The 16,437-nt window shown below is 45.5% G+C and overlaps 1 protein-coding gene across 2 annotated transcripts in view; it reads left to right on the top strand.

Annotated features, from left to right (window-relative positions):
• Positions 1 to 16,437, top strand: part of LOC119406835 (RAB11-binding protein RELCH homolog) — a 133,893-nt gene that overhangs the window by 39,767 nt on the left and 77,689 nt on the right. For both annotated transcript variants that reach the window (XM_037673593.2, XM_049419196.1), the window contains exon 9: positions 13,331 to 13,534. In XM_037673593.2, the coding sequence (XP_037529521.1) occupies positions 13,331 to 13,534 (204 nt within the window). The remainder of the gene's footprint in view (positions 1 to 13,330; positions 13,535 to 16,437) is intronic.

The following is a 16,437-nucleotide window of genomic DNA, read 5'->3' as shown; positions in this document are numbered from 1 at the left end:
ATTTCGGCTTCGATCCCCACCTCCCCCCTGAAGGTAAATGTAGGACACTATATGCGCCACCAGTGGGACGTTTTGGTATGAGTTCGATGTCGTCAAGAGTCCCAGGTACAAATTATCACTAGTATTCAAACTACTTATGACAAAAAAAAGAACATTCCAAGCATTGCAAAACGTAATAAAATGCTGCTTGTGCATTGCTGTTTCATTCATGGAAAAAAAAGCTTGACGTTACATTGGAGAACGTCGTGGGTTGTGCAAAAGTTCTGTTTTCACGGGGCAACGCTCCGCTCACGCGGTCGCATCTCAGTGGTAGTTTCATTATCGTGTACTGCTGCGTGTGCCTTTCACGCTCATGAAAGTCGCTCTAACGAAAAGGTCAACAAAATATCGTGTCCATGTGATGTTGTGTAATGTGTAATGTGCCCTTCAGAGCAGAAACCACAGCGTTGGCTGCCGGGCAGTAGAGGCGGGCAACGTTGGGCAAGGCAAATGCTACATCAGGAGGCCTTGTCAGGCGCGCAATTTTAAGTGCGCTAATGCTGTGCGGACCACTAAAACGTGATTTTCATTCAAAGCAAGCATTTCCTTGGCACGAAACAAGCACTACGCGGTTTGTGGAATGCTCTTTCAACAATCAACGCTGACTTAACATTTGCCTTTAGTGACCCTTTAAGGTGGCGGTCCCACTCCATTGGCAAGCACTCGACATTTTAGTCGTTGTTTACTGGCTCACTGTGCTATCTCTGCTCAATGGATGAATGTGAGTTGTATTGCATTAGAAAGCTTACGTTCTCCGCTTTCTAATGATATCTAGTATTGTCGCCTAGTCTGGAGCGTTAGTTCATGCAAATGAAAACAGTGTGAGCAAAAAACAGCGTTTTTGCTGTACAAGCCTCCGTTGTACTGCCAGTGCAGCAAAACTATTCAACATAACGCAATGAAATTCGCTGAGCCTTTTAACGAAGCGCTATGCAAGGTTTCTATGAAGAGATATTGCCAGTAAACCAATTAGAAATTGATTCACGCTCCAATAAAAAGGCGCAAAATATTGAAAGTTTATGAGTAAATAACTTTTTTTCTGTTCTGTGCAGAACAACAATATTGAATGGGTTTCCAGGCTACAATGTACTTTATGTCTACGCGAAGTTGTCTTGTGTTCTGATGAACAGTTCTTGAATTATTACTACTTCAATTCAGCAATTTATGCCTCTACTTGGTCTGGCATTACCGACGAAGGGACAAAACTATCCAAGCTGAAACTCCGAAATCTTCAATATTCAAGCAGGAGGCCTTTCTCTAGGTTTCTATGAAGAGAAAATTGTCGCAAGTTAATTAGAAAATTTGTAGGACAGCAGTGAATTCAGCTCATTTTTCTGCTTGCGAAGTTCGCGCAAATTTACATTTTTTTTTCTTTTGTAGGCTAATTCACAACAAGTATTGCACATTAGAAGGACCATGTAGTGTCTTGTAATCACCAGTGCTCACTAACTTTACGAAGCGGTGCTTGAAACAAAAGATTTTCAAGAAATAATAAATCTAGCAAACATTTTTTTGGTGGTGGCGCCATCTGTGAAAAAAACATCAAGTTGTTTCGCATCAGTTCGGACGTTCGTCAAAAGTCGCGCCTCTAAACATTACTAAGCCGCCAAAACACGGATGGGTTATTTCTCCAGACTTCAGAGGCTAAATCTAGTCGCCACGTCTTCAACGCACAATGTAACCACATGAGGCTGCTGAAAAAGAAAGAAAGAAAGAGAGGGAAAGAGAAAGAAAGAAGGGAACAAAGCGTGTTGCACTGTACATCATGAATGCATAGCCAGCAGGTTAGGCTATTGTGCTGAGGACTCGAGGAATTGCTTGGTTGCTCGCATTTGTACTCAGGTGACTGTAGAAGCGTTTTTGAAGTACACAAAGAACTTGACCTTGCCTCCTCATATTTTTGAGGGTCGTAGGACATTGCCTGGAAGCCTGCTTTCCCCTCGCGGGGAGGTGACGATTGTTTGGCAGTGTGTGTGTGATAACAATGGACTTTTTTTCTGGAGACTAGCCTGCGCATGCGAAGTGGTGGTTTCTTGACCCGCGGCATGTTTTTGGGGGGTCACAGGGCCAAACAGGTTCTATAAACGTTGCACGGGGCGGCGACAGGTGTGAACTGAGAGGCAGGTGCGAACTCAGGGGCACCTGGCGTCGTTTGCAAATTATCCCCAAAAATACCAGACCCACGAGATTTTTTTACCGGTGCGTAGCGGATAACTTCGGAGGCCGCGAACCCCCAGTTTCGATTTCGGTGATCTCCACTGGAGGCGCTGTTCGGACCCGAAAAATAGAGTTACTGTATATGCTACCTTTAGGTAGCATATACAGTAACTCTACTGAAAAAGGCCCATTGACACTTTGCAAATAGTGAGCGACCCCTGGCAAACACCCTCTAGACTAGCTGAGGCCTCAATTGACGTCATCACACTACGATGGGAGTGGAGGACGCGTTTTCAGAAATGCCCATTGCTATGCGCTCGTTGTGTACTCAACAGCGCGCTGCGAATCCATTCGTTCATGCTGTCTCCCGTTTTCCGAAAGTGCCGACAAAGCAACTCCGTCGTAGAGGGTGTTGCATCTGGCGCCCACTTTGCAAACATCTGTAAAACTTCTCCTTCCCTGACTGTTTTTCTTGCTCTAAGCGTGTTCACCCCTCCACATTCATACGAAGGTGTAGGATCAGCACCAAGGCTTCTCAAAACGTACTTCAGGAATGTCACGCCTCATTGTAAGTTTTCTCATCCACTGAGAGAAAGGGGAAAACGAAAGAAAGGAAAGACAGGGATTAGTGGTAAATGGGAAAAAAAAATATTCGTCTGCTAGTCTGTGGTTGAGGCATTCGTGTGAAAAACAAGCTTGCTGGCATATGTGCAGTAACTATTTTGCAAGCCGTCAGTTAGCGAGCCATATTTCCCCGACTGCAGTGAAAAGTGCGGAGCCGCGCGCAGCAAAACGAACGGGACGCGTCCCGACGCCTACTGAAGTTTGGAAACACAGGAATAAAGCTTGGACTGCGTGAAATAGACAACACGCGCACAATTTATGCTATATGAACTAACAACCTCTAGCAAAACTAAATTTAGCAGATAATCCTTTTGCTCACGTAGATCATGTGACGTCTTATTTTCTAGGCACCCTTCACAGGCCAGAGCGCGCAACGTAGCTCATTTACCGTCTCAGTATCGCCGGCATCGGCCGCCATAGACACCTAGTAAATAAGGCTTTCGCAGAAAACATAGACGCGCTCAAGCGTGCCCCTCCGATGGACCTTTTCAACGAGAGCTCACTGGGTGCAGCCATAATCCCCCGAGTAAGGTATATTTGTGAGCTGCCTATCCCTCCGCCCCCCAAATAACAAATGCGGTGCCGGGACCGATTTTGCAGCTTCCACTCGCTAAGCCAGGGGTCTCAACCAGCTAGCGTGCTGCAATCACGAAATTTAGTCCCACAAGTGCCGAGACACCAAAGATGGTAAAAACATAGAGGGGGGGGGGCACACCTAACGTTGTCATTGAAAGAACGCCTTTCCAATATCCTATATATGGGTCATTTATGAAAGGGGTTTGACGTCAGGTTTCGAAAAAAAAAAACACATCGATACTGATTTCCACAATGACTAAAATCTGGACGCCGATTCTGAAATATAGAATTTTCGTTCTACGGTGAAGTTTCAATTCAAAGTGACCACATAAGGTGCCTCCAGGAAAAAAAATGATGCTTGAGACCAGTCCAGTCTCTGTACTATTTAGCAAAGTAACATAAAATTATTCTATGCGAAGCTGCGGGCGCCTTTTTTGAAACTCTTGCGCTTAGTTGCGTGCTCTGGGGCTTCTGTCGCATCTCAAACATGTCTGGCGGCAAAACGTGAAAAAAAAAAAATCTGTTCGTGAGTTTTCGTTATGGTCATCCCATATGCTGCCGCTATGAGTGCTCGCATCGGTGAGCGCGTGTGAATTTACTAAAGCAACCGCTTTATGTGATCACTTCGTTTACCACACCACTGTGCGGCGGCTCTGCAACGAATGAAAAGATCTCCAGTACCATGTGCGCGAACTGATCAGGTTCTGACAGGTGCGCCGTCGCATTCGCGAAAGCCCGGCAAGTGCGCAGGGGGTGTGCGAAATATCTATCCAAATAAAACTCTCAAGGTCCCTTATGCATTTGACTAACAGGATTCGAACGCCAAAGCCGCCTTCTTTTTCTTCTCAGTCGACTTTCTCCCCCACCCTCACCGAAAGCTTTCCGCACCTCACGCGGGTTGTCAGTTCCTCGGGGATCTGCCCACCTTTGACCAAGCAGCGATGTCATGTAATGACGTCACGATGACAAAAATTTTGGTGATCTGTGACGTCATAAGGTGACGTGAACCAATGATTTTTTTTTTTTTTTTCGTAGCACTCGTGTAGACGGCGACGGGCACTTTTCGCGCTTAACGAGGGCTCTAAACTTTCCCAACCATGTGTACTGTGCTAAGACGGGGAAAAAGGATGCGGCGACATCCACCACCTCTAGCAGAAGCAAGACAGCCAGCAAAAAAAAAAAAAAAAAAAAAAGTCCTCGTCAGGATTAACCTTCTTGACGCTTCGGTGGAGATTTCGCACTGAATGTGTTCTTCGTTCAACTGCCGTCTCTCTTTGTGTTCGGTTTTATTTATTTCTTACTTTACATTGTTGCTACGTAGACAACTGATAATAATGCACATTGGGAAATTTTGGCTGGCACTGAAAGTACAAGCAATGCATAGATCGAGGTCTGTACTATAGCTGCACACTTGGTTGCTTCGCATAAGTTTGCCCAACTTTGCCAATAGCAGCCAACCTGCGGGAAGAAATGACAATTTTAGTACAAAAACAATCGCTTCTGTGAGCCTTATTGGAGAGCCTCTTCGAAAAGCTGAGATAGGTTGGGTTTCGCCGAGAAAGAGCCCTTACACATTTTATTATTCAATACTCCCAAAACGATGCAATTCGCATCTGTGTTACGACTTGTGCTCTTCGCTGCGGTGCTAGGAGGACTCGTTTTATAGCTGAAAAAAATACCTCTCATACGTTTGGCTAAAGCTGTGCAGTGCGTTCGTGTATGTTTGTCAGTGCGCCCTCCAAGTATGTATGTCGCGTTGCTTGACCTCCTCTTTCGCTCTCTGCCTGCTCGCCACGCTTGCACCACAACACGGCCGATGTCACCCTAATCCCCATTCACATTCTTGAAGATTTCAAATAGCTATGTAACAGAGGAAAAGGAAGCGGCGCCCCATACACCTGTTTAGGGATGCATGAGGCTCATGGTGTTTTAGCTGGCAAAAAGGCAAAGCCCTTGCTTCGTTCATGCATATAATATCACCATTTTTGGCTCATTGCAACGCACGAAAAGGGGGCTTTGTGTAATGATAGCCAGGAAGTAGTGGAAAGCTTCTGAATGTAGCGACATAAGTATCAAGCGGACCATGCGCGACACCCACACTACATTCACAGTCGAACCAAAGCTGGTGACAGTGGAGAAATCTATAATTACTATGCACGTGCACAAGGTCGGCGTTGTTCCACGCGACCCAAGACTGCCGGTGTTCAGGGCCACTGAAGAACTTCCTCGAGAAGTACTCTTTTTCTTTCTACTCTTTTTTAGCGAGGGAGAGAAAGAGTCGGTTCAGAAACCAAACCATTATTTCCAGCAACCCTTGCGGCAGCGCAGCTCAGCGCCTAACCGTTCTATTGTAAATAGTTATACGTTACCAGGAGAGAGAGAGGCACCTCTTTTCTGGACAGTTGCACGGGAGTACAAAGGCTCTCGGGTCCGTGCCTTTTTTTTTCTTGCTGTTGTTGTTGTTGGGAAGCGGGGGGGGGGGGGGGGGCGTCACGCACATTTGAAACGTTTCAAGGGAGATTATGGAAGCAGCGGCACCCCCGAAAAAAATGGATTAGTTGCAGCAGGAACAGGCTCTTCGCCGCCGCATGCTACGAGGGCGGAGAGTGCATTTTCCTCCCTTTTTTTCCAAACGTGACTTAGTGGCGTCTTCTGGTGGCTCGAGCAGAAACTAATCGCAAGATGGCGACGGTGGTACCGTCACCTTAAAGGAACACTAAAGGCAAACAACAATTTGTGCTGGGGGGAAAGGTCAGTGCTTGAGAATTTCTAAAACGTCATTATGCATGGTGCTGCTTTACTATTAGAGAAATAAAGCTAAATGTAGAACACAATCTGCACCACTGGTTGGACATTCTGCAACAAGAGCCCAGTGATGTAGAACATTCTCAGTACAATTAATAACTAGAACTCTAACCACCCAAAATAAAAAAAGATACAGCATTGCATTCCAAGATGGTGTAACATGTTGCTTGTGCATTTCTGTTCGATTCATAGAAAGAGGAAATTCTTTCTGTTACCCACGACACAGCTGGTCAAAAGGTTTCGTTTTCGCAGGGCTCTGCTCCACTGGCGTAGGCGTGTCTCCGTAGCTGTTTCATTAGGGTGCAAGAAACTGCATTGCCGACTGTTGGGCAGTAAAGTACAGGCAAAGCAAATGCAATGTCGCTAGGCCTTTCCGAGACGGGCAATTTGAAGTGCTCTAATGGTGTGCGGACCACCAAAACATGGTTTTCTTTCAAACTAAGCATTTCCTTGGCACGAAACAAGCACTACAATTAGGTTCCTACAGTGTTTCGACAATCCACGTCAACCTAACATTTGCCTGTGGTGTCCCTTTAAAAAAGCCTCTGAAGATGGGAAGGCATGTCACAAATCCCTTTTGTAGAAATAGATGGGAATGCTTTATGGTCAATCTCAATAAAAAAGTCACAGTTTCGCCGCAAGGGCGAACAATGATTGCAGTAGCAACAAATAGGAATGTCATATATAATAAGGCTAGCAGCTAACTCCTTTAGGATCCGATCTAGCGTAACTCTACAAAATGCTGGCATAAGGAAATACCGCAGCTCCAGGGAGCGAAGTGGTTTTCATGCTGTCTGTCACTCCAATGTAAAGTAAGCGGTGAGAGCACAGCACATGCAAAGGTATGAGCTGTCTACTGATGTTAACCAAGACAGCGCTTGCCAGAATGTGCAACCAAGCCTTTTTGATCAAAATTCGCCATTGCTGCCAGAGTGACGCAGCCCTGCCCCCCTCCCCCCTCCACCGCACTTCTTCATGCTAGTTCGCCCGACGGAGCTGGCTGGCGCATTTCATCTCTGTGCAAGCTGCGACTAAGTGCAGCCTTCGGAAGCTTTCACTTGTACATAGAACATATGACACATGGGGCAATGTTATCGATTTGGACTTTATATGGAACATGATGATGAGAGCAAGAATGTGCCTCGAATGTGTATATATTGCTATTGAAATAAAGCTTTGGGCCCATACAAGAATTAGTGAAACTTCTGACAGCCAAATGAAATGCTGAGTATCTCCTTTTCAATTTGCGCGTAACGCTGCTCAGCTTGCGTTAGCGCATGAATGCACATGTCACTGGCTGCCACATGCCACTACAGGGAACCAGCGCTGGAGTCCTCACGGACATGCAGTGCTGCCCTGTTGGGCATGGCCAGAAACACCTGGGCACACAAACAAATACAAGTGGCTACTAACTTGAACCATGCTGCTGTGCGCGATGATCAAATGAGGAGAAAGAAGCTTTGAGGCCGGCAAAATTGTTGTGTTTACAAATTCCACAGTGAAGAAGACTTTTAATATCTGAACAATAATCCAGAGTGTAGATGACTTTCCTCGGGGTCACTTTCCACCGATGCACATGTGTTGGCACTCTGCAAAACATCACAAATCTTTTATATAAAGCTCATCTTGAAAAAGTTCAGGCAAGCGCATGACAGCTCAGTTTATGTAAACATACGCTGGACATTGCACATATTACCGTATATTGCCGATTATAAGTCAACTCCGATTATAAGTCGACCCCCCAACTTGCAACCCCTTCTAGGGGAAAAAAAAGTTGACTCCGAACACAGCCTCATGCTGCGGCCATAGCTCACCAATAAATTTTTCAGAAGAGGGCGTGATGCAAAGAAACATTTATTTGCCCGTGAAACATTGCATACGACTCGTCGTTTGAGAGAAGGACAAAGTCACGATCATTGCCATCGTGTGAGCCACTGCTGCTGCTCGCAGTCGGAACGGGTGACGGTGGTACTGACATGCCGCACGTGGAAAACACCGCGCAGACCATGTCGGTTGGCAGTCCATACCAGGCATCGTTCACAGTACGTGCTTTTGCTTCAATATCATCGTAGCAAACACTCAGGCTCTTGCTTCTCTGGTCGTGAACTTAATCTCGAACCGCCTCCTCAATGGCAGGGTATCGTCCAGACATCGGTCCGCGAAAAGAACGGCGTGTAGCAGCGCACGCGAAGATCTTGGTCCTTTGTTTTCTCCATTCTCTCACGCACTTTTCCAACTCATTAAACTTGTGCCCTGCTTCAACGTTGCTTTCCAACTCTGCGTAGAGGATTGCTTGCCTCTTGAAAGCAGCGCTGTACTGTTGGTGGTGTAGCGGTGGCACCTTGGCATCCGTTTAGCAGCGTCGCAAATCGCGCACACCACTGCTCGCAAGCGAAGCGAAATGCAGAAATGGCGAACAGGCGTGATTGCAAAAAGACGCGAAGGTGGCGAAGACGCTTGTGGGCGCATGTGACTGGTCATGTGGCTTAGTTCCCCACGAAATGTTGCCAGCCCACATGGCGCTGCCAGCTTTCCCGTGGAACGCTGATGGTTTGTCAACGAATCGTTTCTATTGTATGAACACAAAACTGCAGGGCGCATCGCAAGATAAATTCCTTTTTATTCATAGAGCATCGTTCGCCCTCTATCAAAAGTTTGAAATGCTGCTTTCGAGACCATGTTTCCCAAGCAGTTCGCATTAATGCCGCGCGGCGGTGATTTTTAAACGTGCTCCGTAGTTTCGCCTCACGTGGTTTCGCTGTAGTTTTGCGATCGTCATGGCAGATCGCAAAAATGTCCGGCTTCGGAAGCGGCGCGCACGCGTTGGGAGATAGATGTTGCCGCGACTCCGCTGCCTCTGCGGCTGATGTTATCGATGCGTCGAATAGCAGGAAATCCGAGGACGACGACCTTTCGTCGGACCCCACAGATAAGTCGACTTTACGATTCCGCGTATAGGTCGACTCCGATTATAGGTCGACCCCCGAACTTTGGAAGGTCATCTTGTGAAAAAAACATCAACTTATAATCGGCAATATACGGTATTCTTACAAGTGGTCTGTAGATGACTGCTGGTGGACGTCATTGATCCAAAGAATGACTGCTGCGACATGTTTGCATTTCCGCTTACACCGGCCTCTCATGGCCAGGTTGCCTTGGACACTTATCTCATGCTGAGCCGTCAGCTTTAAAAAAATTTTGAAAAAATGCGAGCATTGAGCAGGCACATACTGCTAAAAACACAGTAAAAGAAAGTGTGTAGTGAAACAGCTTCTATGACGTAGTACGAGAGGTGTTACTCATGATGATGTAAATTTGATGTGCTTGCTCAAAACAGCTGTCACTGGGCCAAATGTTACCTCAATTCTACATGAGACAATAATTTTATATGAAAGCGGCTGCATAATGAGCACACTGCATACCGCATCGAGCTTTGCATGCGCAATTTGAACACACTTACCTGTGACTTTACATCGTACTATGCTTGGAACTTCGCCAAAAGGTCACAGGGCTGTCCCTACCAAGTTTCTTCCACATAGTAGACATACTTCGCATTGGACAGCTTCCATCCCTTGAACAACACACTCTCGCGAAGGTACCCGTCTGCACACACATCGCTGAAGTTGTAGTGGGGAATAATCAGTGGCATCGCTGCATGCCCGCTGCGCATAGTGCAGTGAAGAATCTTGACTTTCGCTGGTCTTAAACTTCCCTTAAACACTATATGTTGTGCATTCCAAAGTTCCTACACAAAGACTCATGTCGAGCAAAAGCAGGCTGCCGTAGTAGTCTTGAATAATGTTTAGCATGCATTTCAACATGGCCTCATACACCATGCAGCGCCTCTGTGAGACTGTTTCCCGGCCAGCTCACCAAGGCGATGCATCGTGTCAGTTTTAGGCGTGCCACCTGACCAGCGCTGGCTTACCATGGGGTTTTTTACCCCATGGTAAGCCGGCACTCATGCTGCACCCATGCTGTCCCATGCTGTCTTTTGATGCATAGCATGTTGTTTTGGACTGTCTTCGAGGATCAAAGATGGCAAGCACAGGTGTCATGGTTAGAATGTTGAAGAAACCTTTGCACTCTCTCCTGTGCTTTTCAGTCCCCTCCAATGCTGAGTGTGCTTTGATAAGCACTCGGACCAGGGCAGTCTCCTCAGACAGGTGGGGCACATAACTTTGCAAAGTAGTTGAGCACACCAAGCACTTGTTGAACATTGCTTTTGTCTTTGGGTTTTAGATTCAAGCAAGCTTTTGACCAGCTTTGAGTCATACTTCAGTGTAACAATGCACATCGAAGCAACCAGACTGATAGGAGAAGAAACGACACACTCAACGGCGCTTGTTGTGTGTGATCAAGTAACGTCTCCGTGGAGTTGTCTTTCTGTAACACCAATCTTGAATTTTGGCACCTGGAAAACCCTCAAAGGCTTGACTCATCATCGTTTGGAAAATTTCAGGCACTGAACTGGTGCCGAACAGCATTTGGAGGTAATGGCACCAGCCAAAAGGAGTAGCAAAAGTGCATATTTTGGACATCGGCTCGTCAAGTGTGATCTGGTGAATGCCGTAATTTACGTCCAAGCAACTAAATACAGTGGCACCAGCCAATTTCCCTTCCATGTCGTCACACCTCGGGATCTGGAAGTGCTCTCTTTTTATATGCTCATTAATTTTTCTGGGGTTCATGCAAATCCTAATTCTGCAGTCTTTTTTCTTGACGGTTACCAAAAAGCTTACCCAGTCCGTGTGGTCATTCTCTTTTACAGTGATGGTCTTACACTCCAGTCATCTTAGCTCGTCCTGAAGAGGGCCCCATAGGGACAGGGGTAAATGCTTCGCTGGTTGGATGATAGGAACTACTGTTTGTGGCAGGACTATACTGCATGGTTACTGTGAAAATACAGTAGGCAGTGTTTGCATAATGTCTTCTGCTATTTTTTAGGGACGCACGTGGGGGGCAGTCTGTAGCCACGAAAATTTTATCTAGGCTTCCTGTGCTGTAATTGTCCCGCTTTTTCCGGTCTTTGGTATGAAAACTATGAAATTTAGCCTTTTGTTCCTGATGCATTTGTGTAAACTGATGCACAGAATTTTACTGGCTGTTCTTTGTAGCTGCAATATTGCCACAAATATATTTTTTGTAGAGCTGTGCGAATAGCAAAATTTTGGGTGCGAAGGGAATTCTAATATTGAAGTGTGAGTGTGAATCGAATCGAATATTTTGCTAATATTTCTAGAATATTTTTCGAATACTTCGAAGCGAAATTGCAGAAAGAAAAATTGGAGGACCCTTAAGCTTCGCCTTTAAGAGTTGAACGCGATAGCGAAATCCGGCCCCTAGTGCGCACTTCAACTACTAAGTGCATACTTATTAATCTGTATTGTTACACACACACGCACACAGACACACATGTGCGCGCGCGCGCAAACGGTAGAGGTTTTCGATCTAAAACAAGAATCGCATGGCCTCCAAGATGTACGCCGCGCGCTTGCCATCTCGGAGGCCATAAAGAGTCGAGATATATTTCTCACAATGCCTCACAGATGGCAGCACATTATCTAGCGTTTGCTGTTTGCTTGATCAACGCCTCCTCTAGAAAGCCAGCGTTCGCTTGATATGTTTTCCGCTAAATGAACATAGTTGTCCATTTTTAGAGCTGTTTGAAAGTTCGTGTGTGTTTTTAGCGGCGATGGCTGCACTATCCCGGCCTTTTTCGACGTAGTTTGATGGTCTCGCCAATGCGCCTACAAATCGCCGAGTGGGCTCGTTTTTGTCGTGACACCTGCCGAACAAAATGCGTTAAGGAGACGCCTTCACTACATGACATTTATGTAGTGTTTTTTTTTTTCAGAAGCAGCTGCAAGTAACATCGTGGCTTTGTGGTAGGACACCTGCTTGCCACGCGAACGGCCCGGGTTCGATTCTCAATGGGATCGAAGATTTTATTTTTTATTTTATTTGCTTCTTTCTCTATTTTTCGCTCACGGACGATTTTTCGCTCACAACCAACGGTGCCGACACCAACACCGGAATTTCTGCGACACGAGCTCTCTAACGCTATCGCGTTAAAAGTTAGAGAGGATTCCTAAGCATATTCTTATGAGATAGCAACATGAAAGTGTTTCTTTTCGCTAGGTTGATGAAGCACTGGCGGGGTGGTGTTTCACAGTTGTCTTATCAAGAATGAGGCAATGTAGAGGCCGAATTGTATTTATGTACATGATTTGGTGCAACCAAAGTGTTGCCGACAACACTTCACACGTGATAGGCAAAGATGCCATTTCCTCGGCCTCTCCTCCTCTTTCAACTTCTGTGGAAGCCCAACTGATGTGGCGGACATGGGTGTGCTCCATTCAAGTCCGGAGTTCCAAATCTGCCTCGTAGACGTCGATATATAAGAACATCTGAAATTTTGGATGCGAAAAAGCTTCGGCTTCCAATTTTCTGGACTTCCTGCCCAAATTTCAGGTCCAAAACAGCATTAATTGAGGCCCCACTTCTGCCAATCTTTCATCTCTATGTTGGAACCAGCGTTTTCTTGAGTTAGTACATTTGCAACCGTAGTGGAGCTTGAAAGGTAGCTTTGCCGTAATACCGGGCTGTGATGAGGTGAAGCATGTTCTAAATTTAGGGACTGCTTCCAATCAGACGTTGACTGTCTCTTGGCAAAGTTCGACCGTAACGGAGCTTGAAAGGCAGCTTTGCCGCAATACGAGGGTGTAATGAGGTGAAGCAAATTGAAAATTTGAAGGGGTCACTTTCAATCAGACGTTGACCGTATTTGTTTTTGGGAAGTTTGAATAGTAAAATTCCAGTGCGAATTGGATCGAATAGCAAACACTATTCGAAAAATATTTGAAATTTTGAATATTCGCACACCCCTAATTTTTTGCACAGTTCAACATTTTGCTGCAGTTGATCTTTGAATATAGAAGTTGACTTAATAAACAGTCGAAGCTTTTACGTGCAATACACTTTATTCCATCTATTTTATGTGGTTATAACAACTTGTTTAACATAATTTTTTTCAGCGTCATTGTGCCTAATAGTTTAATTATAGTTTAAATGTACCCTATTGTATTCTTTTTTTGATAATCTTCACTTATTTGTGGACATTTTGCAGGAGCTGGTTCCCCTGCTCTTGGCAGCCATCAATTTGCATCCAGATGCTGCTCAACGTGATGTCCTTCTGAATCTGTTGTTCAATCTAACAAAGCGCCCAGATGATGCACAACGCAGAGTCATATTGGCTGGGCTACTGTCTGTGGCTCAGTGCCTAGGCCCTGAACGAGTTGAAGCTGAGCTTCTGCCGCAGTGTTGGGAGCAAGTAAGTGCCAATCATCCAAGTGTCTTGGTGCATTTTCTTTTCACAGCTGAAGGTGGTGACTTCAGGGAATCAGTGATGATTTCTTTCCCATATGGGAAAGAAATCATCACTGACCAACATAAAAAAGCAGTCATATACTGCGATTCAATAAGTGCATTAAAGGCAATACATTTAAAGGGCCAGTGAACAGGCTCTGACTTTTTTTTTACACTTACACCTACAAAACAAGCTCGCTCATTCATACAGCAAGCTGCGGCAATAACATTTTGCAAATATCACAGTGATGCGTGCCGCGTAGGCACTCCATTTCGTAAAACCATTCCCGTGCCCCTCTCCAGCGCCTGTCCATTCCTGCTCACCCGTAAAGTGACGTAATGTTGCCCATGGGCAACGTTACGTAGCACTGAGCTGCTCGATTCGTCCTGGCCACTACGAAACTGTGCCTTGGCCATGCAGTGATGCAGCTTTGGCCTTGCAGTCGTCGCATGTGTTGCATACTTGTTTAGCTTATCAATAGAGGTTTTTAGCTTGATTGATATTTCAGTATACGCAAAGAGGTTTAAAGAATTCCACATTATGGGATGATAGTATCGACATCTTGTGACGCTTTGTGCAACCAGAATTACAGACACATTTGTTTATTTTTCCTAGTGTCATTGAGGAGAAAATGTTTAAAAAGCCAACTCATTGGGTATCAGGCCGCTGCTGAGAATTTACGCCAGCAGAGAAGTAAAATGCCCCAGGTTTCTGCAGTAAAAATTCTTTGCACACCCCAGTGATTGATCACTGGGGTGTGCAATGCGTAAGCGTGTCATCAATAGCTCTCACCAAGAAAGAGGCAATCTTAACAGAGCAGGGGTCGATAACAGTTAATGGCCTGGTTTCATATTCTGCTGATTTATCATGTGGTTTTCTTTTTTGTTGCTTCCATGTTGTTTTCTTCTTCGGTGCCGCTTATACGTGCACGTTTCTGAAGAACATAAACCATTTGTAAGTCAGCATCGTGTTCATCTTTCTTCTTTTCGTCGTTGTCTCGGTAGTTGTGCTCTAGTTCATCATCCACCAACAACTCGCCCAAGTTTTGACGTTACTATGCTTGCCTGGTTCATCTCAGCCCCACCAAATGGCACTACTTATCCGGCCTCTCATGTTTTCATTATCCGGGATCTGCTATAACTCTAACGCAAAGATGTTTATGGATGAACTTCTAAACTCTCTGTCTCACACCGTGCTTCCTCATCGCACTGCCTGCGAGTAACTGACATGAGCGACAGGTAGAGGAAGCTTTGCTCAGTCATTGGCTGTGCACCAATGACGTAATCACTGACACCCTGTTACCTTGCCGATGTGGTCGTAGTTGCTATAACGGGCAACGCCAACCCTTTTGCGCGGCGGAGGAGGATGGAGAGTCCTAATGAGAAACCAAAACCAGGCAAAGCGGCTGTTCTGTCCTGTGTAACTTCTTTATTACAGTACATATTCACAAAATTCTTGCACATTCAAAACGCACAAGCACGTAATTATCGCTTCATCACAAATTTTCGACCTCGGGGTCATTTACTGGCCCTTTAAAATCATAGTGTGAACCTTTTCTCTGCATTATTTAAGCATGTTGGTTTTAAACAACCAGGTTATGTCTGTCTCCTTCTGTTAGGGCCCAAGCTAGGTCCCTTCTGCTATCTACTTCTGCTATCTCAACGTGATCCTAAGCCATCTTTGGATACCAGGCAATAAAAAGGCAGATTGATGCACTTGTTTGGTAGCATAGAGAACAGTTACAGAAATAAAAATGCCCTTAGAAGACAGCGATTGGATGATTCGTCTGGCATTGTCATTGAAATGACAGCAACATTGGAAATCCTGCACAGGTAATAAACTCCATCTGATTAAGCCCGTAATTGCCAAATGGTAGACATCTTGTCACTATAAATGGTTTATTGAGGTTATATTATGCCGACATTGAATAAGGGCAGACAAACCTCACTCGCAACTTCTTACTTAGGAAAAAAAGAACAACCAACATGTGCAAAATGCTAGGAACCATTAACATTCGAACATATTTTGATTAAAAATTTTGATATTGCAACTCGGACAAAGCTATTTCCACAAACTATACAAAATAGACATACCTCCCCACTCCAGCCTAATTCTAGGAGATGGTCTACTTGCCCCCACTCTGCTGTGCTTAGTGTTTTACAGGAAACTGGCTTTCTGAATACGATATTTACCCAAGCCTAACATGCCCCAGATTCCAACGCGCATCCACTTTTCTTAATGGAAAAAAAAAAAAAAATTAGAAACCCCAATTCTAACGTGCATAAAATTGCAGTGAATGGAAAAAAAAGGGGGGGGGAACATTTTCAGCGTGGAAAAAAAAAAGTCACAGTTTCGCCGCAACGGCAAAGCAATGAATGCGATAGCAATAAATTGGAATGTAACGCGAAGAACGGAAAGCAGCTCGAAATTGCCAGCGTGTCGCTCGAGCCCAAAGGACGCACGAAAAGAACGCATAGAGGACAAGCGCAAACTAATGCGTCACAGCTCGACACTTGAAGCGCACTGCTCAAACATAAAGCAGGACGCACGAAACGAATGAACAGGTACACACTAGACGAACGCGAACTAATTGTCACAGTTGTTACTTATTTCTGTTTGAACAGCGCACTCCTTTCACAAATGCGGCCACTGCAGCGAGCGCAGTAACCTTCGTGCCCCCCGCTCCACCCTAGAGGCCGCCCCTTCTTTCCTAGAGATAAGCGCATGAAGGTGACCACGCCCTGTAGGGCGAACAGCAATGGCGTTCGCAGGAGCGGGGCGACGATGTTTAAAGCGCGCCACGCGCGCACGTCGTGCCATCTATGTGTTCACTAAGAAAGCATGCTGAAGTAGGGGGTGTATATAAA

This window comes from Rhipicephalus sanguineus, chromosome 1, assembly GCF_013339695.2.
Source record: "Rhipicephalus sanguineus isolate Rsan-2018 chromosome 1, BIME_Rsan_1.4, whole genome shotgun sequence".
Classification (NCBI taxonomy): domain Eukaryota; kingdom Metazoa; phylum Arthropoda; class Arachnida; order Ixodida; family Ixodidae; genus Rhipicephalus; species Rhipicephalus sanguineus.
Note: the sequence above shows the minus strand (reverse complement) of the source record. Positions and strands in the feature narration are given on the sequence as shown.